Raw genomic sequence first — 22,935 nt, 5'->3', positions numbered from 1 at the left:
CATGGAGGGATTTTGATGAAACTTGGCACAGTTGTTCACCATCATGAGACAGAGTGTCATGCGCAAGAATCAGTCCCAAGGTCTAAGGTCAAGGTCGCACTTAGAGATCAAAGGTCAAATTAAAGAATGACTTTGTCCGGAGCATATCTTCTTCATGCATGGAGAGATTTTGATTTAACTTGGCACAGTTGTTCACCATCATGGGATGGAGTGTCTTGCGCAAGAACCAGGTCCCTAGGTCTAAGGTCAAGGTCGCACTTAGAGATCAAAGGTCAAATTAAAGAATGACTTTGTCCGGAGCATATCTTCTTCATGCATGGAGAGATTTTGATTTAACTTGGCACAATTGTTCACCATCATGAGACGGAGTGTCATGCGCAAGAACCAGGTCCCTAGGTCTAAGGTCAAGGTCCAACTTAGAGGTCAAAGGATACAAGAATGAAAACTTTATCCAGAGCATTTCTTCTTCATGCATGGAGGGATTTTGATATAACTTGGCACAAATGTTCACCACCACGAGATAGAGTGTCTTGCACAAGAACCAGGTCCCTAGGTCTAAGGTCAAGGTCACACTTAGAGGCCAAAGGTCAGATACAAGAATGACTGTCCAAAGCATTTCTTCTTCCTGCATGGAGGGATATTGATGTAACTTGGCACAATTGTACACCAACATGAGACGAAGTGTCATGCGCAGGTCCCTTCTTTAGAATTACTTCACTTTGTTAACCAGGTTTTCAATGAAAACCTGAGTTATTAGATTGGGGTAGATGTCGGGCGGGCGGGCGGGCGGCGGCGGCGGCGTCAAACTGGTGTTTCCGGTCAATAACTTTTGTTTCGGTAAAGATATTTGAATAAAACTTGGTATGTATGTAGCCTATATCAAGACAAATGCTGGGATTGATTTTGGGGTTTCTGGGGTCAAGGTCAAGGTCACTGTTACTTAAAATAGAAAAAGGGTTTCCGGTCAATAACTGTTGTTTCCGTAAAGATTTTTGAATAAAACTTGGTATGTATGTAGCTTATATCAAGACAAAGGCTGGGATTAATTTTGGGTTTTCTGGGGTCAAGGTCAAGGTCACTGTTACTTAAAATAGAAAAAGGGTTTCCGGTCAATAACTTAACTTAGGAATGAGCTATCATGATGAAACTTGGTGTATAGAAAACTTATATAAAGTTGTAGCTTGGGATTGATTTTGGGGTTTCTGGGATCAAGGTCAAGGTCATTGTTACTAAAAATAGGGTAAGGGTTAGGTTAGGGTTAGGGTTAGCATATCTTCTACATGCATGGAGGGATTTTGATGAAAGTTGGCACAATTATTCACCATCATGAGACGGAGTGTCATGCGCAAGAACCAGGTCCCTAGGTCTAAGGTCAAGGTCACACTTAGAGGTCAAAGGATACAAGAATGAAAACTTTGTCTGGAGCATATCTTCTTTATGCATAGAGGGATTTTGATGTAACTTGGCACAATTATACACCATCATGAGACGAAGTGTCTTGCGCAGTTCCCTTCTTTAGAATTACTTCCCTTTGTTGTTACTATAAATAGCTTATATTGTAACTTTTTCATTACTAGACGTAGGGAAAAATCGAGACCATTTTTCTGTAGTACAACATGCATGTTACATCCAATTTTGAGGTGTATTTTGACCAATCTCTACCTGGTAAGGATTTCAGTGTCATTTTGTATTTTTTTTTTTTTTTTTTTTTTTTTAGATTAACTTCCCTTAGTTGTTACTATAAATAACTTATATTGTAACTTTTTTTATAATTGACCGTAGGGAAAAACCAAGACCACTTTTCTGTGGTACAACATAGTTGTTACTTTCTAATTTTAGGTGTATTTTAAGGTATCTCTACCTGGTAAGGAGTTTTTTTGTGGACTTAGAAAAACAAAAGAATTACAATGATTACTAAACAACCACAAAATTAAAATTACATCTGCAAATACAGGTGCTAGAGTAAAGAAATTTGCTGTGACGGGCGTATATTGTGACATTCTGGCACTCTTGTTTATTCTTATGAAAAGTGTTGAAAACCTGGTTTCGTGGCATTGCCGCCTTTCTTGTTGTTACTATAAATAGCTTGTATTGTAACTTTTTCTTTACTAGTCGTAGGGAAAAATCCAGACCACTTTTTTTGTAGTACAACATGCATGTTACATCCGATTCTGAGGTGTATTTTGATCTGTCTCTACCTGGTAAGGATTTTTGTGTGGACTTAAAATTTTTTGGGGGGGGATTTTTTTTTTTTTTTTTTTTTTTTTTTTTTTTAAGTTTAACTTCCCTTAGTTGTTACTATAAATAACTTATATTGTAACTTTTTTATAATTGACCGTAGGGAAAAACCAAGACCACTTTTCTGTGATAAACATAGATTCTTCTTTCAAATTTTAGGTGTATTTTAAGGTATCTCTACCTGGTAAGGAGTTTTTATGTGGATTTAGAAAAACAAAAGAATTACAATAATTACTACCACAAAATTAAAATTCCATTTGCAAATACAGGTGCTAGTGTAAAGAAATTTGCTGGGACGGGCATATATTGTGACATTCTGGCACTCTTGTTCTAGAAAGTTAACGATAATCATGATAAGCGATCCTGTTAAATTAACATATCAAAAACAAAATGGTATGGTAACACAGGGAACTCGATCCCATAACAACGAGATGGATCAATACATGTGATATTAATTATGATGTTAATTAATAAATGTATTTTATTCGTTCTTCAATGATTATCGTTATTTAGGTTCACACACCGAAAATTAATAACGGAAACATATGGAATATTCATGAGTTCTTGATCAATACATTATAAACGCCACATGCCAGTTTGATACATGGCGGGAAAATAGAAGAATCAGTCGGTCTCCACGGATTTTATCAACATCTTACACAAGTGCGAGATACAGTAAATAATTGATGGCATGATTCCATAAGAATCATTTTGCTTTATCTTCTTGGCAAAATTAACAGTAGGAAGTGGTTAAACTGTCAGTTTAAGATTTATGCTTGATGTGACAGCATTAGTCTAAAGTAACAGGCTGTGGGAACATGTTTTTGAGCTACCCACATTTTCTTGAAAATATCACTATCCACGTGCAGTAAACCTTACAAAGTATTGCGTTGGTAGGGAAAAACGTCACCTGCATTAATTGTGGCATTGCATTCAACGAGAGGAATGAGAAAATCACGATTTAAAATAGTGCTTTCTGTGAGAGCTTTTGGACTTTAGAATGGACATTTTTCGAGTTCGGCGATCTATCCAGAAAATCGCCATTTTCTGAGCGAAAATCCTACCAAAATGATCTTAGATATAAAAGAGAACTCAGCGGTGACTACTAGTTGGTTGTTTTTCAAGGAACAGTCGCTTGGGTTTGGTTTTCAAGCCATTTGAAAATACGCTTGCTGTGGAAGCATTGCGGTTTGTCCAGGTTACCAGCAAAACTAAAGCAGACACGAACATATGTTATATCACCGGAGGTACGCATTGATATAAGGACTTGCACCATATAGGTGTCATTTCACGAAAATATATCTTTAAAAACTTTACCTTCAAAAACAACATTTTGTTTACGAATTCTGCTTGGCGTGATACCCCAGTTGAAACATCAGAAGTCACGTGATTGTGCACCGTGATGTAGTGGAAACATGTTCTAATATTATTTCTATTTGTCAAAAAACATGGGCGCCAAAGGGCATGGTGGGCCTCCGTGGCCGAGTGGTTAAGGTCGCTGACTTCAAATCACTTGCCCCTCATCGATGTGGGTTCGAGCCTCACTCGGGGCGTTGAATTCTTCATGTGAGGAAGCCATCCAGCTGGCTTACGGAAGGTCGGTGGTTCTACCCGGGTGCCCGCTCGTGATGAAATAATGCACGGAGGGGCACCTGGGGTCTTCCTCCACCATTAAAGCTGGAAAGTCGCCATATGACCTATCCTGTGTCGGTGCGACGTTAAATCCAACAAAAAAAAAAAAAAAAAAAAAAAAAAAAAAAGGGCATGGTCATAATTTTCCCTATATGTATTTATTGGGAACTATAAAACTCTTCCTTTCAGAAACAGCAGGCCAAATTTTAAACAAGAAAAGCATTGATGTAAAGGGCGCCATGTAATTAAAGGAGAAACAAGTTAAGTTTCATCTTTTAATAACAACAGTAAGAAATTCACAAAATATGTATTGAATAAAGCAATCAATACAGGAAAACAGAAAAACGTTGTAAAGAAATGTAATATTATACAGTTTTAATGAACTGTGAAAATTTCAAAAATTGTTTTTAAGTTTACTGTGACTAAGAAAAATGTTGCTATGAAAGAGAATGGAAGATGAAAGTGAAAAAAAAAGTTTGACCTTAAACGTAACAACTAAAAAATATATACACTTATAATATAAATAAATATTTATTTGAAAGACTTAATAAATCAATAAAATGAACAGTATCTTCCTTAAAACATAATCATATATCAATAGAGACTTGTACAAACAACACATTAAAATAAAAACACAATCTTTAATGAAAGGCATTATGAATGCAATGCGCTAAAAATAGATCGGTGAAGTGTACGCAGTTATTTTTAGCGATTATAGATTAGTCCATTTTACGAAAAACAGGTAATACTCTGTTTTACAACACAATACCGAACAGTTTAGCCGTTTTACTTACTTTTTGCCAAGTAATGACAAAATATTATCTGATGGTACATTATAATCATTCAGTATGGTGGAAATGAAAATATTTATGCTGACAGTCTAGTTTAAACATTCATCCAAGTTACTACCTTCTCCTGAGAAACAGATCGTTCCTTTTGAAGGGACAGGTGTCGTTTATTGTTTCTAAGTATTGCATAACATCATCAAAACTGCATCACCGGAACTATATTTTAGCATCGATAATAAATACGTAAATGATCATTTCTGAAAGAGCCTTTCAAATGAGCTTTTATTAGTACATACTAATGAAATAGGTTCTACAACCAGCATATGTAAAATGACCGTTCACTCCCTTTAGCAAAACAATTCCCAACTCGAATAGAGACACCTGCCTCAAGGCCAGCGCCAGTAATTTTACACAAATGTTCCTTTGATTACCTTTTATGAAGGGTGTTCAAATGAATCTGATTTGTCAATGAACAAGGCTGCCAAGGGGTATGGTCACTTTTCCCTATATGTATATAGTGTCCCTTTATGAATACAAAGTATTCTGTTTTCTCAAAAAACATGGTGGCCAGGGGATGTGGTCATGTAAGTATGTAGTGGAAACTCTTAGTATCCTATGTCATCATTCCCCTAACGTCTTACCACACCTCCCCCTTTCTCCCACTCCTCAACAAACACATGCATTTCTTGCCCATATTTATTCAGTAGAGACTGTTAAAATACTCTTGTGGGAATGTTTTTAGCTCACCTGTCACATAGTGACAGGGTGAGCTTTTGTGATTGCCCTTCGTCCGTCGTCAGTCTGTCCGTCATCTGTCCACAATTTCTGGTGAACACGATAGAGACCACAGTTTGCAATCAATTTTAATCAAACTTGCACACAACTTGTATTGGCATAATATCTCGGTTTCTTTCGAAAACTAGCCAGATACCATCATGGGTTCCCAAGTTATGGCCCCTTAAAGGGCCAAAATTTACTGTTTTTGGCTTGTGAACACAATAGAGACCACATTTTGCAATCAACTTTAATCAAACTTGCACACTAGTTGTATTGGCATAATATCTCGGTTCCTTTCGAAAACTGGCCAGATCCCATCATGGGTTCTAGAATAATTATGGCCCCTTGAAGGGCCAAAATTTGCTATTTTTGGCTTGTGAACATGATAGAGACTAAACTTGCAAACAACTTGTATTGGCATGATATCTCAGTTCCTTTCAAAAACTGGCCAGATCACACCATGGGTTCCAGAGTTATGGCCCCTTAAAGGTCCAAAATTTGCTATTTTGGCTTTTGCAGCCATATAGAGACTTCATTTTTGGTTTGATTTGATACAAACTTGCAAAATATCTTCAACAACAATAAATCTTGGATTCCATGATGAATCTGTCAGAACCAATCATAGGTTCCGGAGTTATTTTATATCTGATTACCTCCCCAGATTTTAATCAAAATGAATTTATATCAGTAAGTAATTGTAGGACTCATTTGAAATTTCATTATTGTCATTAGTTGGACTGAGACAATCAGGGTAGATAACTATGGACTGATTTATATCAAATTACCTACCTTTATTTCAAATTAAAATGGGTATTATATCTCCGTAACTAATGAAGATACTGATCTGAAATTTCATTTACGCCATCAGATTGACTTGGACAATCAGTGAAGATACATATTGACTGAATTTATGACAAATTACCTCCCTTTATTTTTTATGCCCCCGAAGGGAGGCATATTAGTTTTCAACTGTCCGTCCGTTAGTTAGTTCGTTCGTTCATCACAACGTTAACTTTTTGCATGAAGGCACTTTACTCGCGAACCACTGCACCCAGGACCTTCAAACTTCACATGCTGATAGTACTTATTGAGTACATGACCCCTACTGACTTTGGGGTCACCAGGTCATAGGTCAAGGTCACCAGGTCAAAGGTCAAGGCGTTGTGGGGGCATTTGTCACCATTAGTGACAGCTCTTGTTATGTAAATGAATATACCTAGCAGCCTCTAATGAGATTGGTTTTGAAATGTTATTTATGTCTTCCATGGTAAGAAATTTCTACTTTATTTACTTTTCTAATATATTGTTGTAAAGGCTTGTACTCTGTATCTTCTACATGCATATACCAATGCATGATTACCTCCCCTGATTTTATTAGCCCACCATCATCAGATGGTGGGCTATTAAAGTCACTCTGCATCCGTGGTCCGTCCGTCATTCCGTCAGTCCGTCCGTCCGTTAACAATTTCTCGTTATCGCATCTCCTCAGAAACTACTGGGGGGATTTTGACCAAACTTTGTCAGAATGATGTATTGATACCCTAGTTGTGTCCCCCTGAAAATCAGACTGGTTCAACAATTTATGAGTGAGTTATGGCCCTTTGTTTATTTCTATATTTTACATAGATTTATATAGGGAAATTTTAGCTTTGAAAACCTTCTTGTCCAAAACCACAGAGTCAAGGGCTTTGAGATTTGGTTTGAAGCATCATCTAGTGGTCCTCTACCAAGATGATTCAAGTTATTTCTCTAGGGTCAAATATGGCCACGCCCTGGGGGTCACATGGTTTATAAAGATTTATATAGGGAAAAACTTTGAATAACCTCTTGTCCAAAACCACAGGGCCTAGGGCTTTGATATTTTGTATGTGACATCATCTAGTGGTCTTCAACTAAGATTGTTCAAATTATACCCCTAGGGTCAAATATGGCCCCGCCCTGGGGGTCATATGGTTAACATAGACTTATATAAGGAAAAACTTTGAAAATCTTCTTGTCCAAACAACAAAGCCTAGGGCTTTAATACTTGTAATGTAGCATCATCTAGTGGTTCTCTACCAAGTTTGTTCAAATTATCCCCCTAGGGTCAAAAATGGCCCCGCCCCGATGGTCACATGGGTCATATAGACTTATATAGGGAAAAGCTTTTAAAATGTTCTTGTCAATAACTACAACATTCAAATTTGGACCACATGTATATTTTTGAGTGGCAAGATGAACCTTGACATAAGTTGACCTTGATTTTGACCTAGTGACCTACTTTCACATTTCTGTAGCTACAGCCTTCAAATTTGGACCACATGTATATTTTTGACTGGCAAGATGAACCTTGACATGAGTTGACCTTGATTTTGACCTAGTGACCTACTTTCACATTTCTGTAGCTACAGCCTTCAAATTTGGACCACATGCATAGTTTTGTGCACTGGAAAAAACTTTGACCTTGATTTTGACCTAGTGACCTACTTTCACATTTTTGAAGGTACAGGCGTCAAATTTGGACCATATGCATCGTTCCGTGTTTCAAAATGAAATTTGACATTGATTTTGACCTAATGACCTACTTTCACATTTCTCAAGCTACAGCCTTCAAATTTGGACCACATGCATAGTTTTGTGTACCAAAAAAAACTTTGACTTTTACATTGACCTAGTGACCTACTTTCACATTTTTGAAGGTACAGGCTTCAAATTTGGACCACATGCGTAGTTTTGTATTCCAAAATAAAATTTGACCTTGATTTTGACCTAGTGACCTACTTTTACATTTCTCAAGCTGTAGCCTTCAAATTTGGACCACATGCATAGTTTTGTGTACCGAAATGAACTTTGACCTTTACATTGACCTAGTGACCTATTTTCACATTTTTGAAGGTACAGGCTTCAAATTTGGACCACATGCATAGTTTTGTATTCTGGAATACAATTTGACCTTGATTTTGACCTAGTGACCTACTTTTACATTTCTCAAGCTACAGCCTTCAAATTTGGACCACTTGCATAGTTTTGTGTACCGAAATGAACTTTGACCTTAAGATTGACCTAGTGACCTACTTTCAGATTTCTGTAGCTACAGGCTTCAAATTTAGACCACATGCATAGGATTGTGTACCAAAACAAACTTTGACCTTGACATTGACATAGTGACCTACTTTCACATTTCTCAAGCTACAGCTTTCGAATTTGGACCACATGCACAGTGTTGTGTATGGAAATGAAATTTGACCTTGAGCTAGTCAGTAAGTCTTGAAATTTGGAACACTCAAAAATGGCACATTGGTGGGCGCCAAGATCACTCTGTGATCTCTTGTTAAAAATGGATTTATCTCAGTAAGTATTTATAGGACTCATTTGAAATTTCATTATTGTCAGTAGTTGGACTGAGACAGTCCGGGTAGATAATTGTGAACTGATTTTTTGTCAAATTACCTCCCTTTGTTTCAAATTAAAATGGGTGTATCTCGGTTACCAATGAAGATACTGGTTTGAAATGTCATTTATGCCATCAGATGGACTCGGACAATCAGGGTAGATAACTTTTGACTGAATTTATGACAGATTACCTCCCTTTATTTTATGTAAATGAATATTAGTCAGCAGCATCTAATGAGATTGGTTTTAAATGTTATTTAAGTCTTCCAGGGTAAGAAATAGTCATGCTAGTACAAAAATGCAGCATTTGAACCTAGGACCCTCGAACTTGGTATTGAGTTTGGCCCTGACTAGTATGTGACCCATAGGTCAAAAATATTTATCCTGATGATATTTAATGTGCATGCCTATGTGATCTATGTCAAAACTTGATCTTACCATTAAGAGCAATGCTACTCAGGTGAGCGATATAGGGCCGTCTTGTTTACATTGTAGGATCACAGGGACTGGATTATAAACTGCTGATCCGATTGTGTAATCAATTGACAGAAGTGGTTATTTGGTAACCCTCTTTTTAAATTTGAATTCATTTTACCAAAAAGAAAAAGAACATGGATGCAGAGGGCAGGGCTAGTTTTCCCAATAATGCTCTATGGAAAACTTTGAAATTCCTCTCTCCAAAATTTAGGCCAGTTTTCAAATTAATTTGGCAGAAATATTTCTTTTACATATATTTGAGCTGTGAAACTTTGGTGAGTAATTTATGGCCATCATTGTCAGCTGATATTACTTGGACCTTTTTGTGCCCCCCCCCCCCCCCCCCCCCCCCCCCATGAGTGGTGGGGGCATATAGATTTGCTCTTGTTCGTGTGTCCGTCCGAAGTTCGTGACGCGCCTAGCTCAAAAAATATTTGATATAAATTGATGAAACCTTGCATGAGTCTTTATCATGATATGAACTTGTGCACCTCCTATTTTTCGTCTGGCTCCGCCCTTTATTTCAAGAGTTATGGCCCCTGAAATAGTCAAAAATGCACATTTTCACCTTGTGACACACCTAGCTCAAGAAGTATTTGATATAGATTCATGAAACCTTGCATGAGTCTTAATCATGATATTAACTTGCACACCTCCTATTTTTCATCTGGGTCCGCCCCCTATTTCCAGAGTTATGGCCCCTGAAATAGTCAAAAATGCACATTTTTACCTTGTGACACGCCTAGCTCAAAAGTATTTAATATAAATTTATTAAACCTTGCATGAGTCTTTATCATGATATGAACTTGAGCACCTCCTATTTTTTGTCTGCCTCCGCCCCCTGTTTTCAGAGTTATGGCCCCTGAAATAGTCAAGAATGCACATTTTCACCTTGTGATGCACTTAGCTCAAAAAGTATATGATATAAATGGATGAAAACTTACATGAGTCTTTATCATGATATAAACTTGCACACTTCTTATTTTTTTGCTGGCTCCTTCCCCTATTTTTAAAGTTATGGCCCCTGAAATAGTCAACAAATGCACATTTTCACCTAATTATGTGCCTAGCTCAAAAAGTATTTAACGTAAATTCATGAAACCTTGCTTGAGTCTTTATCATAATGTGACCTTGCACACTTGATATTCTTCTTGAGAATCTTAGCATTTTTACAGAGTTATGGCCCTTGAAATAGCCAAAATAGTGGATTTTTTGTTTGTGATGCTCATAGCTCAAAAACTCTATGGTATAAAATAATGAATCCTTTTCATAAATTTTTTTTTGAGGCTATACCCCATTAAGACTGCAAACATTTGAATTATTTCCCCTTATTTGTGACAAATGTACCAGTGGGGGGGAACACCCTGTGTCCTACAGACACATTCTAGACACACTTTATCGTAATTTTATTCCCCTTTTTGTACTCAGACATTTTTTTTCAACAAAATCAGATTGCAACCTTCTATTTCTTTGTTAGTCTTGAATACATTTTGTTAACCCCTGCTGTGAAGTAGAATGGGGAATATAAAAGAATGCTATTCATATATCTGTGTGGCTATGTGTCTGTCTGCCTAAGCACCTACGCCAACATAAGTGCATTTTTTTCTTTTTTACATCACCTGAGCATGAAGTGCTTTTGTGATCGCCCTGTGTCCGTCGTCCTTAGTCGTCTGTCGTCAACAATTTGACTGTTAACACTCTAGAGGTCACAATTTTGGCCAAATCTTAATGAAACATGGTCAGAATGTTACCCTCAATAAAATCTTGGCCACATTTATAAAAACATCTCTATGAAATTTAGTCAGAATATTAACCTTGATGATCTTTAGGTCAAGGTAAAATCTGGGTCAGGTGGGATCAAAAACTAGGTCACCAGGTCAAATCAAAGGAAAAGCTAGTTAACACTCTAGAGGCCACATTTATGACCTTATCTAAATGAAACTTTGTCAGAATGTTAATCTTGATGATCTCTAGGTCAAGTTCAAATCTGGGTGAGGTGCGATCAAAAACTAGGTCACCAGGTCAAATCAAAGGAAAAGGTTGTTAACACTAGAGAGGCCACATTTATTACTGTATCTTCATAAAATTTGGTCAGAATGTAAATCTTGATGATCTTTAGGTCAAGTTTTAATCTGGGTCATGTAGGGTCAAAAACTAGATCTCATTGAAAATGAAACCACTGCTATCATACTTTTGCAAATTAAAGCAGCACCCTGCTTTTTTTGAGCGCTAGAGTAACACTCATATAAAACTCTAGAAGTCGCATTTTCTACTTGATCTTCATAAAAGTTTATCAAAATGTTTGTCTCTTTGAAATCAAGGCCAACTTAGATTCTAACTTATCAGGGGTTAGAATTAGGTCAGGTGAGTGATACAGGGCCTTCAGGGTCCTCGTCTTTATACTTTCAGTTTAATATTGACATATAACAGTCATTATGTCTCCCACCACACAGTGTGTGGGAGACATTGATTTACTCCAGTCTGTGTGTCTGTCTGTCACAAAGCTTGTCCACACTCTAAGTTGAACATTTCTCATCCGATTTTCACCAAACTTAAACAAAGTGTGTCTGACAATAAGACCTCGGCCAGGTTCTATAACCAGCCAAATCGGTCCAGGCGTATTGGAGTTATGGCCTTTGAATTACCAAAAATCTGCCTTTTTACTCTTGTCTGCACTCTAAGTCGAAGATTTCTCATCTGATCTTCACCAAACATAAAGAAAATGTGTCTGACAATAAGACCTCGACCAAGTTCGATAACTAGCCAAATCGGTCCAGGCGTATTTGAGATACGGCCCTTGAATTACCGAAAAATCGGCCTTTTTACTCTTGTCCACACTCTAAGTCAAACATTTCTCACCAGATCTTCACCAAACTTGAACAAAATGTGTTTTACCATGAGACCTCGGCCAAGTTTGATAACTAGCCAAATCAGTCCAGGCATTTTGGAGTTATGGCCCTTTAATTAAAGAAAAATCAGTCTTTTTACTCTTGTCCGCTCTCTAAGTCTAACATTTCTCATCCGATCTTCACCAAACTTGAACAAAATGTGTTTGACCATAAGACCTCAGCCAAGTTCGATAACTAGCCAAATCCGCCCAGGCACTTTTTGAATTATGGCCCTTGAATTACCGATTGGATCCACTCGTCCAGACCATCTACCGTAGATACCCGTGTATAATGCGCACCCGTGTATAATGCGCACCCCCGATCTTAGTCCAAAATCCTGGGAAAAAAAAAAAAAAAAAAAAAAAAAAAAATTTTGGTCAATTTTGAGGTGGATGGAAAACGAAAGTAGAGTTTACATCGACACCGGTAATAAATTTTATCTCCACGGCGGAGAGCAGCATCGGTCTCACGGTACTATCGATTTTTGTTTTCTCGAAAATAAAACCAGTAAATTATTGTTATATTTGTTGTTTTACCTTTTTTAATTCACTATTTTGAATAAATAAATAGCAGCTGATTCAATATTTCGGAATGGTATCTTTCAAAATGACATAAGCTTCTCAATTTAAACTGATAACAAAAGGTGTGATAGTCTTTTTGTCACGATCATAAAGCCAGTAATTACCGGCAATCAACGTGTCACCTCGTGTCAATTATGTTGTTCACAGTTTGATCTCGGTTAAAGATAATTCTCGATCTTTAATTAGTAACATAATTTTTGTGATTTATAAACATTTCTTTCGTCAAAATACTTTTAAATTTATATGAAATTAATTTTGTTTGAAAAAAAAATAAACAATTCGATCTTTTACGGAACGTAACGGCAATCTTAGATTTTAGCGGAGACAGTAAGCGCGGGGAGTAGTTTCCCTTTACCAAAATGGCGAACATCGGTAACAAACTTGTTTTGAAGTTGGAAAATTGTCTATACCTGTGTATTATGCGCACCCACGATTCGGGGGTGGTCCCGGGGGTCAAAAAACTGCGCATTATACATGGGTATCTACGGTAATTGGATCCACTCGTCTAAATCATCTAGAGAAACTAGACATTTTTTATAGGGGCAGTTGTGGGAGACATACGCTTTTCTCAAAAGCATCTATAGTTACATTATGCTGCGGTGACAGCAATCAGTCCTATTCAGATAGAGGATTCTGTATTCATTCTCTTGTTTGTTACAGATTGCTTACAGAGAAATGATTGGTTCAGAAGTTGAGCAAACCTCCACTTTAGAAAATACGATAGGCAAGAACACTAACACTGTCACCATGACAGTACGACTGGCACCTAACCAAGAATGCCCTGAATTTAAAAAAGTGAGATATGTTGGTGAAGAACTTCCTGTTTTAAAGTACAAAACACAGCATGCAATTAACAATGGTGTGAAATCAGCTCTCACTTATGGTATGTATGTTTCTGAAAAAAGTAGACTGAAGCAGCATGCAGATAACAGATTTCTACACATCAAGTAATCAGGTGTAAGATCTTAATGATAAGTATGCACATTGCAGATATTTCTTTGATATTGGAATTGAACTTTAATGTGGTACCCCCCACATCTAGCCTGGGAGTCCAGTCTGACAATTTCAACTTTTTTTCTATCTGCAAATTTACAGCCTGGGGAAACCTGATTTCCAACTATAGCGCCCAAAATACACAGGTGTATGATAACTTCGGAAATCAATAATCCATGGCTAAAAGTGGTTGTCACGAAAAAGATGGATGGGAATTTGTGTACTTACAAAGGTTTACAAACATTTCCAGTCTATAGACAAGTACCTTTTTGTACCTCCCATAGCTTTTCCAGCAAGTAGTAAACAACTTTTAAATAATTATGTCAGAATGAACTTGAACCCACGCATCATAATTATCAGATTGTAAGATATATTATGCCGACCTAGTGATGTATGAAAATAATTGCTGAATTTTTTGCAGCATTGCCTTGTTTTCCTTTCAAACAGGTGCAAATAAATTATGATTATATGTTCATTAGGCTGTTTATAGAAAGTCAATAATCATGGTAACATGGAAACTCCCCAGGCATTGATAGTATCAGAAACCAGGGACATAAATAGATAGGGATTAGCAACGCACTATACAGCAGCCGGAATTATCGAATTTTCATTGCGGTAGGTAAACCGCAAATTATCGGCAATTATTGATCCGTTAGATTAGATAAACTCCTTGCTTTTACTTAGCATGGAAGCTCTTTCCACTAATTATTGACGCATTTGCTCCAAATGAAATAAAAACTAGATAAAATGATGGTTATTCCTCGTAGTTTGACTGGCTTATTATCCCCCGACAAAAGTCGGAGGGATATAGTTTTGGCGTAGTCCGTCCGTCCATCCGTCCTTCTGTCCGTCCGTCCATCTTTCCATCCGTCCGGAGCCATATCTAGGAAATGGTTGGGAATATTTATATAAAACTTCATATACATGTTCACCACTATGAGTTTTTGCGGCCCGCCAAGTTTCAGTCAGATTGCCTTAATAACACCAGAGGTATGGCCCTTAGAAGTTTCTAGTGTTAACAGAATATGGCAATTTCTGCATCATAACTTTTGATATATTTGACCTAGAACTATGAAACTTAAACAGACTTTAGACCACCATAATGTGGTTGTGTACACACAATTTCTATTTGTAAATTAAGAGTTATTGCCCTTTAATTGTATAAAAATCAGCATATTTGTACATAACAAACTTACTATTTGGTATAATTTCATTAAATTTTTTTCCATGAATATTTATTGTAAACATGTGAAGTTGTGTACCCACACCTGGTCACCCCCTTACCTTGATCACACACCCCCCCCCCCCCCCCCCCCCCCCCCCCCCCCCCCCCCCACCCCACCAAGAAAAAAATAATAATTCCTTATTTTAGATTTTTTTCAAACAAACGTCATATACATGTTCACCACTATGAGGTTATGGGGCCCATCAAGTTTCAGTCAGATTGCACAAGTAACACCAGAGTTATGGCCCTTAGTAATTTCTAGTGTTAACTATATAGGGTACTATAAATATGGCAATTTCTGCATCATAACTTTTGATATATTTGACCTAGAACTATGAAACTTAAACAGAATTTAGAGCACTATAATCTGGTTGTGCACACACAGTTTCTTACGGATTTCTTTTGTAACTTCAGAGTTATTGCCCTTTAATTGTTTAAAAATCCACATATTTGTACATAACAAACTTACCATTTGGCAGAATTTCATAAAATTTCTTTCATTTCTTTTCCCTGAACTTTTATTATTAAAATGTAAGTTGTTCACCCACACCTGGTCACCCACTTGCCTTGGTCACACCCCCTCCTTTTTTTTCATGCCTTATTTTAGATTTTTTTCAAACCTTCCATGAATATTTATCAGCATGCAAGTTGTACCATTCCCCCACCTCGCATTTCAATTAATATAAATTATTTCTTTAAAATAATTTCATTTATTCCTCAAGACTTAAAATGTTTGTTAGTTGCTAAGGATTCGGGATTAATCGGCCTTTATTATTCAGTTGAACTGGTTCTCGTTTTATCAGTACAGTACTGATGCGCATGTGCAGCGAGCCGAGAACACAGCCAGTTGTTCGATATAAAAGCAAAAAGCCCGTGCAGATTTCTCACATTGCGTCTGAAAGGGCGAATAGACCGTTATTATACACTGACTGACAGAATCTACTGTTCTTCTACATGTCGTTCAGTAAAGATAAACTTAAAGTAATCTTAAATTGAGATGCCGCATGAACGTGTTAGACCTAAACGACAAGGCCGGGAAAGGAAGGACGAAGGTCACAGGCAAAATGTAAGAGCAAAATCGTCAACAACAGGAATATCACCATAGGACGAGAGGAGAGAAACAAAAGGCCGGCCAGGAACGAGGTGGGGAATCAGATACCTCCACATGACCTTGGAGCACGAGGGACCGGTAATTGTGCAAACGATATCGAGAAGGAAGAAACAGACAGTTACAAGATAATGCTGGTGGGTGTATTACTAATATTATTGATTTTTAAGTATTTTTACATGGTTCGGGTATTTCACAAGACTATGTCATGGTTAGAGGTAAAATTTCAAGGAGGGTGTGGCGATGTAAGTGTACAGGTCATTTATACTAGGCTCGTCTGTATGGTCAGCATGTCTAATATTGAACAAAAAGTTACAGTCTGTGGGAAGATGCGCAAATTAAATCATACCTTCTGTTAGTCTTACCAGTGTCTTATTGGCGGCACATCTGCTTTCCTCCCTTGAACAGATTTTCAGAGATGAATATATCAGTTTGGCATTATTGCCGGTCAAAGGGGGCAATTAGTTATCAAAACGTTTTTTGTAAGAAAGACATTTTAGACTGTCTACCGACGGTCAGGCTGAAACACTCGGGCAAGATTAATTCTATATGCAGTGGTCGAAAGCGTTCATTATTTATGCGGCGACATATCTAACCAATCAGTGATAAAGTTCAGAAAATGCTTTGTTACATGTACAAGTTTTAGCATGGCGTGTGCACGGTGGGCAGTTTCAGTTGCGTCGGGTGATATCGCCCGCATCCTGGTCTTAAAGCATAACAGACTTGTGGTGGCGATGTGTGCAGGTTAATGACGCAGCTGAAACGGTTCGGGCGAGTACACGTCACTGCATGTGCAATAACTTCATTAATATTCAAATTTTCCATATATAGCACATACTTCACTCCACATTCGGGAGTGTCCTGCAGTCAGTATAACTTTTCAGTGAAGTATCAAAACCCGCATCCCGGGATAATTTGCAAGTAGAACATTTCAGAGACATTTTAGGGGTCAAGATTGGGGTCGCGCCTGGAGATGAAGTTCAAATGAAATTTCGTCTCAGAGCTCAAAAAAAAAAAAAGAAAAATATCGATATAGTTAACTTGGCAAATTCACCGGTCAAAGTAGACTATATCGACCCAAAATAACAGCTGTTAAATTTCTAAAATAGGTCAAGATATAGGTCAAGGGACTTGTCATCAAAAAAAGTAAAACGCATACCGTTTAGTACGTTTAATAGTCTTCTCTGCTAACACAAACACTGGACTGACACAGAAAGTTTTTATTTTGATACAACACTTCCTTTTGAGGAATCGATAACATTGCAAAATTTGCTAGGATTTAAAGATATGCCACAAAATACCTGTATTCTTTTGTATTTCCATGACGGTAGTTTTACATGATTTGCATGAAAAGATTGAAATATACAAGTATTTAGTAACAAGTTGACGGTGACATAGATTAGGCCAAAACAAGGTGTTTAATGACTTAATACTATATTTAATCAATGTAACAATATGTACAGAAATTAGTGTATTAAGTTAAATTTCGAACACATTTTGTTTCTTCGGTGTAAAGTAGTCATTCTATGCTATGCTTTTAAAACTATGATGATAAGAGATTGATTGAATAAGTTTTGCATATGAAGCTGTAAAACTCATTTATTTTAGGAAGGGCCTTAATTATCCATCATGGCTGTATATTACTTGTAATTTAAGAATGATTTTCATGAAGTTTCCGTGGTAAAAAAAAAAAAAAAAAAAAGGTTACTAGGTCGTGGTGGGCATTTAAGAATTTTGTGTTGAAATCAAACATGAAATCAGGCAAACAGCAGAACTATCTAGAGGATTTTACTGGAGGTGGTTTTGCGGCTTTAAATGTATTTAAGGATTTGATAGCAGTTGGCAAATGAAAGAACAAAGGCAATAATGATTGAAATTTTGGGGTTTAGAGCTTGATTTGTAGACCTACAGATGGTGATCTGAATTCTGACCACTACACTTCAGAAAGTAAATTAGAAAAAAAAAAACCAAAAAAAAAACCGATTGTTTCACAGAATAATTTTTATTCAGGACTGCAGATGTATGTGGATTATTTCGTTTCTGCTTCATCCGACTCGTTCTGTTGATTTAGCAAGCCTATCACCACATAAGGGTTGAGATTTGTTTAGATTTAACAATACTAGGATTCTTGCGATAATGCAGTCAGTATACCCATTTTTTCAGGACTATTTTTGGGATTACCAATCAGGGTAAACAGTTGTTTTTTTTTTTTTCTGCAAATGCTTGTGATGAAGGTTTGGATTAAAGGTCATTGGTGTCACGCAGACTGTTGCCTGACACGTGGCATAAATGTGGCATAACTTCCGATAGAATTGTTCTAGAACTATTATATTATTCCCCATTTATCTGGGGTACCGACTTGTCGAATAAAGAAATCAAATTCAGTGGCGATTATGTTTGGTGCCTTCATATAAATATTTTATTCAAAACCAATCACGTGCCTGGTCGTTTTAATGGCATTTGAAATGGCCTGCTTCGCCTTCGAATTGAAAAGTTCAAGACATTCTTTATTTAGAACAAAGAAGTATAAAATTCACATTTTATTTTATTGGTCGGAAATCTCTACCGATTCTCTGATAATGTGTAGCACTGCTTTTAAAAGCATCTGAAATATTTCGACAATTATAACCGGTAAAAGTATAGCCTATACTTAGTGAATACGTCATCATGTTTATTCATGACGTATGGTTTAGTGTAAGGGTTCTCATCATAGTTTATCATACCTTACGAGCATTATTTTTCATTAGTTTTTATATGAGAGTGTTTTTAAGTAATCTATTACAGGGTTGTCATACGGAATCAAATTCATTTTTGCGGAGGTAGATATAAACCTGTTTTATTGCAGATTTATTATAACTACGAATAAAGGATGTTTACAGTTTTTCACATTAGCCTATTTTGGCAGGCCACCTATTCAGATTAATTAATTAAGTGTACTGGTAGATTCAAGCGTCGGTGGGATCCAGTATTTAGAGAAGAGGCTGACCTGTCTTTTACGGTCAGTATTTGGTTATACGTTTAATAAATTCTAAGACAAATCAGAAAGGGGATTTTATTTTGTTGAAAATACAAAACGAAACCAGTGTAGCTTGCCCATAGTTCAATTAATTTAACGCGATTCTATGAAATATTAAGATACTATTTTCTTATGGGCAATATCCCCCGAGTCAAACATTCAAAAGACCAAATAGTTTAAGCAATTTCTGAGAAAATGTTCATCGCTACCGACGCTTTACATGCTAGAGGTTTAAATTTATGACAATAATTTCACAATTTGGACACAAATTCAAATAAAACTTGTGTGTGCCAAAAGTTGATACAATTCTTCATTGATTTAGGTAAAATATTAAGCAATATCCGAAATTACGAATTTTTGGTGATTTGAAACTATGTATGTACTTTTACTATGTATACACGCAAATAAAACAAATAACTTTTCATGACTACTTACTGTGATTCAGAAGTTCTGACGTCACAAATAACCTAACATCGAATTATTTTGTTAAGATCTAGTTTGCCCAAGATTTTTACGGTTGAACCAAATCACACTATAATTTGTTATGCCACAGCAACTTTTTCCCAGTAAAATCAGGAAGGTCTAATACGTATCAGTTGTTCCAGGTAAAATGTGGTTCAGATTTATACTGTTAGGGATAAGTGCATTAATACGCTTAATTAGTTTGTCCTGTACGTACTGATCATTCGTATTAGAAATATTACAGTATCTTTCGGTAACACCGCATGATATTTTCGACTCCAGCGATTGGCTGGCCGTGTGGATTGAATGTTTACCTATATTTTATGCGTTCGCTATAATTTCTTTCGCGCGGATTCATTGCATTTTACTTGAGATTTGCCGCGGTCACAGAGATGCTTTAATAGAAAATTGTAAATGTCTAATTTTTCTTTGTGTTGATTTTTTGGGGGATAAATTTTTGCAAAATTTATTGTGTTGGAAAAAAATCAATAAATCGAGAGGAGACGGGACGCATGGTGTTTGTTAAACAGCTTTCTAGCACTGAGTGTTTGGTAGCAGCTCTTGACTTGCCTCGTGGCATCGTTTTGGTGCGGAGCCGTGGTGAGCTGAGGTCTGCTGTCATACATTCGGGTGTGGTCCGTGTGCTGGGTGCCGTCTGCGGTTTTTAGGGGTCATCGCATCGCGTGTTGTCTCATGCTTGCGCCTGGTCTCCTCTCGCTTGAAGATAGAGCGGCCAAAAACATGCCAACTTAACTTTTCAATGTTTTCTCAGATCTATTGATGCATTTACCTTAGCAGATGTAGAATATATTAATTTAGAAATCAAGTATTTTAAGTCATTTGTTCGTCATAATGTGTTATATGATCTTAAAACATTTAACAGTATAACAATGAGATAAATAAAAGACATAGAATGGTACATGTTCTTATTTTATGTCGAGTAATATGGAATAACTGCATTTAATTTTAAAAGCTAAGCTTATTACAGTAAGCATATCCCATTCAAAATAAATTCTTTAGTCAGGGTCAAAGTATAATACATTTATTATGTACTTTTTAATTATGTCTCCCCCCCTTTGGGGGGAACATATTGTTTTTGCTCTGTCCGTCCGTCCGGTCATCCGTCCGTCCGTACGTCACACTTCATTTCCGAGCAATAACTTGAGAACTATTTGACCTAGAACCTTCAAACTTCATAGGGTTGTAGGGCTGCTGGAGTAGACGACCCCTATTGTTTTTGGGGTCACTCTGTCAAAGGTCAAGGTCACAGGGGCCTGAAAATTGAAAACCATTTCCGATCAATAACTAGAGAACCACTTGACCCAGAATGTTGAAACTTCATAGGATGTTTGGTCATGAAGAGTAGATGACCCCTATTGATTTTGGGGTCACTTTGTCAAAGGTCAAGGTCACAGGGGCCTGAACATTGAAAACCATTTCCGATCAATAACTAGAGAACCACTTGACCCAGAATGTTGAAACTTAATAGGATGATTGGTCATGAAGAGTAGATGACCCCTATTGATTTTGGGATCACTCCGTCAAAAGTCAAGGTCACAGGGGCCTGAACATTGAAAACCATTTCCGATCAATAACTAGAGAACCGCTTGATCCAGAATGTTGAAACTTCATAGGATGATTGGTCATGTAGAGTAGATGACCCCTATTGTTTTTGGGATAACTCCCAACTTGATTTTGGGGTCACTTCGTCAAAGGTTAAGGTCACAGAGGCCTGAACATTGAAAACCATTTCTGATCAATAACTTTAGTACCACTTGACCCAGAATGTTGAAACTTCATAGGATGATTGACATGCAAAGTAGATGACCCCTATTGATTTTGGAGTCACTCCGTTAAAGGTCAAGGTCACAGGGGCCTGAACATTGAAAACCATTTCCGGTCAGTAACTTGAGAACCACTCGACCCAGAATGTTGAAACTTCATAGGATGATTGTTTATGCATAATAAATGACCCCTATTGTTTTTGGGGTCACTCTGTTAAAGGTCAAGGTCACAGGGGCCTGAACATTGATAACCATTTCCGATCAATTTTGGGGTCAGTCTATTAAAGGTCAAGGTCACAGGGGCCTGGTCATGTAAAATCATTTCTGGAAAATAACTTGAGAACCACTTGACCTAGAATGTTGAAACTTAATAGGATGATTGGACATGCAGAGTAGATGACCCCTATTTATTTTGAGGTCACTTGATCAAAGGTCAAGGTCACAGGAGCCTGAACAGTGTCTTGAGAACCACTAGGCCAATAGTGTTGAAATTTAGCGGGATGACTGGACATGTGAAGTAGATGATCCCTATTGCAGCCAACCATCAGTGTCTCTTTGACTTTCGCTCCTGACCCCTATTGACTTCTTGCCTATAGGACTTTGCATTGGGGGAGACATGTGCTTTTTTACAAAAGCAATTTCTAGTTAAACATTTGTTTTCTGTTAATTTGATTTTGACTAATGAAATTATTTGCTTCTTATTAACATCCTTAACTTTTTGCCGGATATATTTTTTTGCCATTCCTCACCACAAACCCTTTCGGCGGGGGATACCAATTCATCGAATTTGCTTGTTTGTTAATGCTTTTGTCAGCTGACTTTCAAAAATAATAGAGGTTTGATATGCTTATCAATCTTTTGTCATAAGATTTGTTAAATAGTTTTCTAATCAGGTTTACAATTAAATACTGTTTCACACATGTTTTTTTTTCGTTTACCCTTTACATGTGAAAAACATTGCCCTCGACATTACAATGAGAAATAAAAGTTTGTGAATATGTAATTGTTTTATTTTCTTTCTCTCCTAATTATCTATCATCACCTTTGCTCAAAGAATTTTCATTTCTTAGGCTTTGTTACAATATCAATCGTTTGTCACCAGTTAAATTTAACTGCAATTATCTGAATTGAGTATGTCATTGTTTTATTAGCTCACCTGTCACATAGTGACAAGGTGAGCTTTTGTGATCACCCTTCGACTGTAGTCCGCCCGTGCATCAGTGCGTCCGTGCGTCAACAATTTCTTCTCTGCACGATAGTGGTTTCATTTATGATTTTATTTTAACCAAACTTGCACACAACTTGTATCACCATAAGATCTCGGTTCCTTTCTTGAACTGGCCAGATTCCATTATGGGTTCCAGAGTTATGGCCCCTGAAAGGGCCAAAATTAGCTATTTTGACCTTGTCTTCAACAATAGCAGCTTTATTATGTCTCCCCCAGGAGACATATTGTTTTTGCCCTGTCCGTCCGTCCGTACGTCACACTTCATTTCCGAGCAATAACTGGAGAACCGTTTTACCTAGAACCTTCAAACTTCGTAGGGTTGTAGGGCTGCTGGAGTAGACGACCCATATTGTTTTTGGGGTCACT

At 37.1% G+C, this 22,935-nt stretch overlaps 1 protein-coding gene across 12 annotated transcripts in view; it reads left to right on the top strand.

The window, feature by feature from the left end:
* LOC123536251 (ribosome-releasing factor 2, mitochondrial-like) overlaps window positions 1–22,935 on the top strand; it is a 291,825-nt gene that overhangs the window by 170,868 nt on the left and 98,022 nt on the right. For 8 of the 12 annotated variants that reach the window (XM_053549063.1, XM_053549061.1, XM_053549053.1 and 5 more), the window contains one exon: window positions 13,414–13,636. In XM_053549063.1, coding sequence (XP_053405038.1) covers window positions 13,414–13,636 — 223 coding nt within the window. Of the gene's footprint in view, window positions 1–13,413; window positions 13,637–14,225; window positions 15,013–15,774; window positions 16,217–22,935 lie in introns of those variants that run through there. The other 4 variants (XR_008371956.1, XR_008371957.1, XM_053549067.1 and 1 more) reach the window with 3 other exon arrangements.

The sequence above is a fragment of the Mercenaria mercenaria genome, chromosome 1 (genome assembly GCF_021730395.1).
Source record: "Mercenaria mercenaria strain notata chromosome 1, MADL_Memer_1, whole genome shotgun sequence".
In the NCBI taxonomy this organism is placed as follows: Eukaryota; Metazoa; Mollusca; class Bivalvia; order Venerida; family Veneridae; genus Mercenaria; species Mercenaria mercenaria.
Note: the sequence above shows the minus strand (reverse complement) of the source record. Positions and strands in the feature narration are given on the sequence as shown.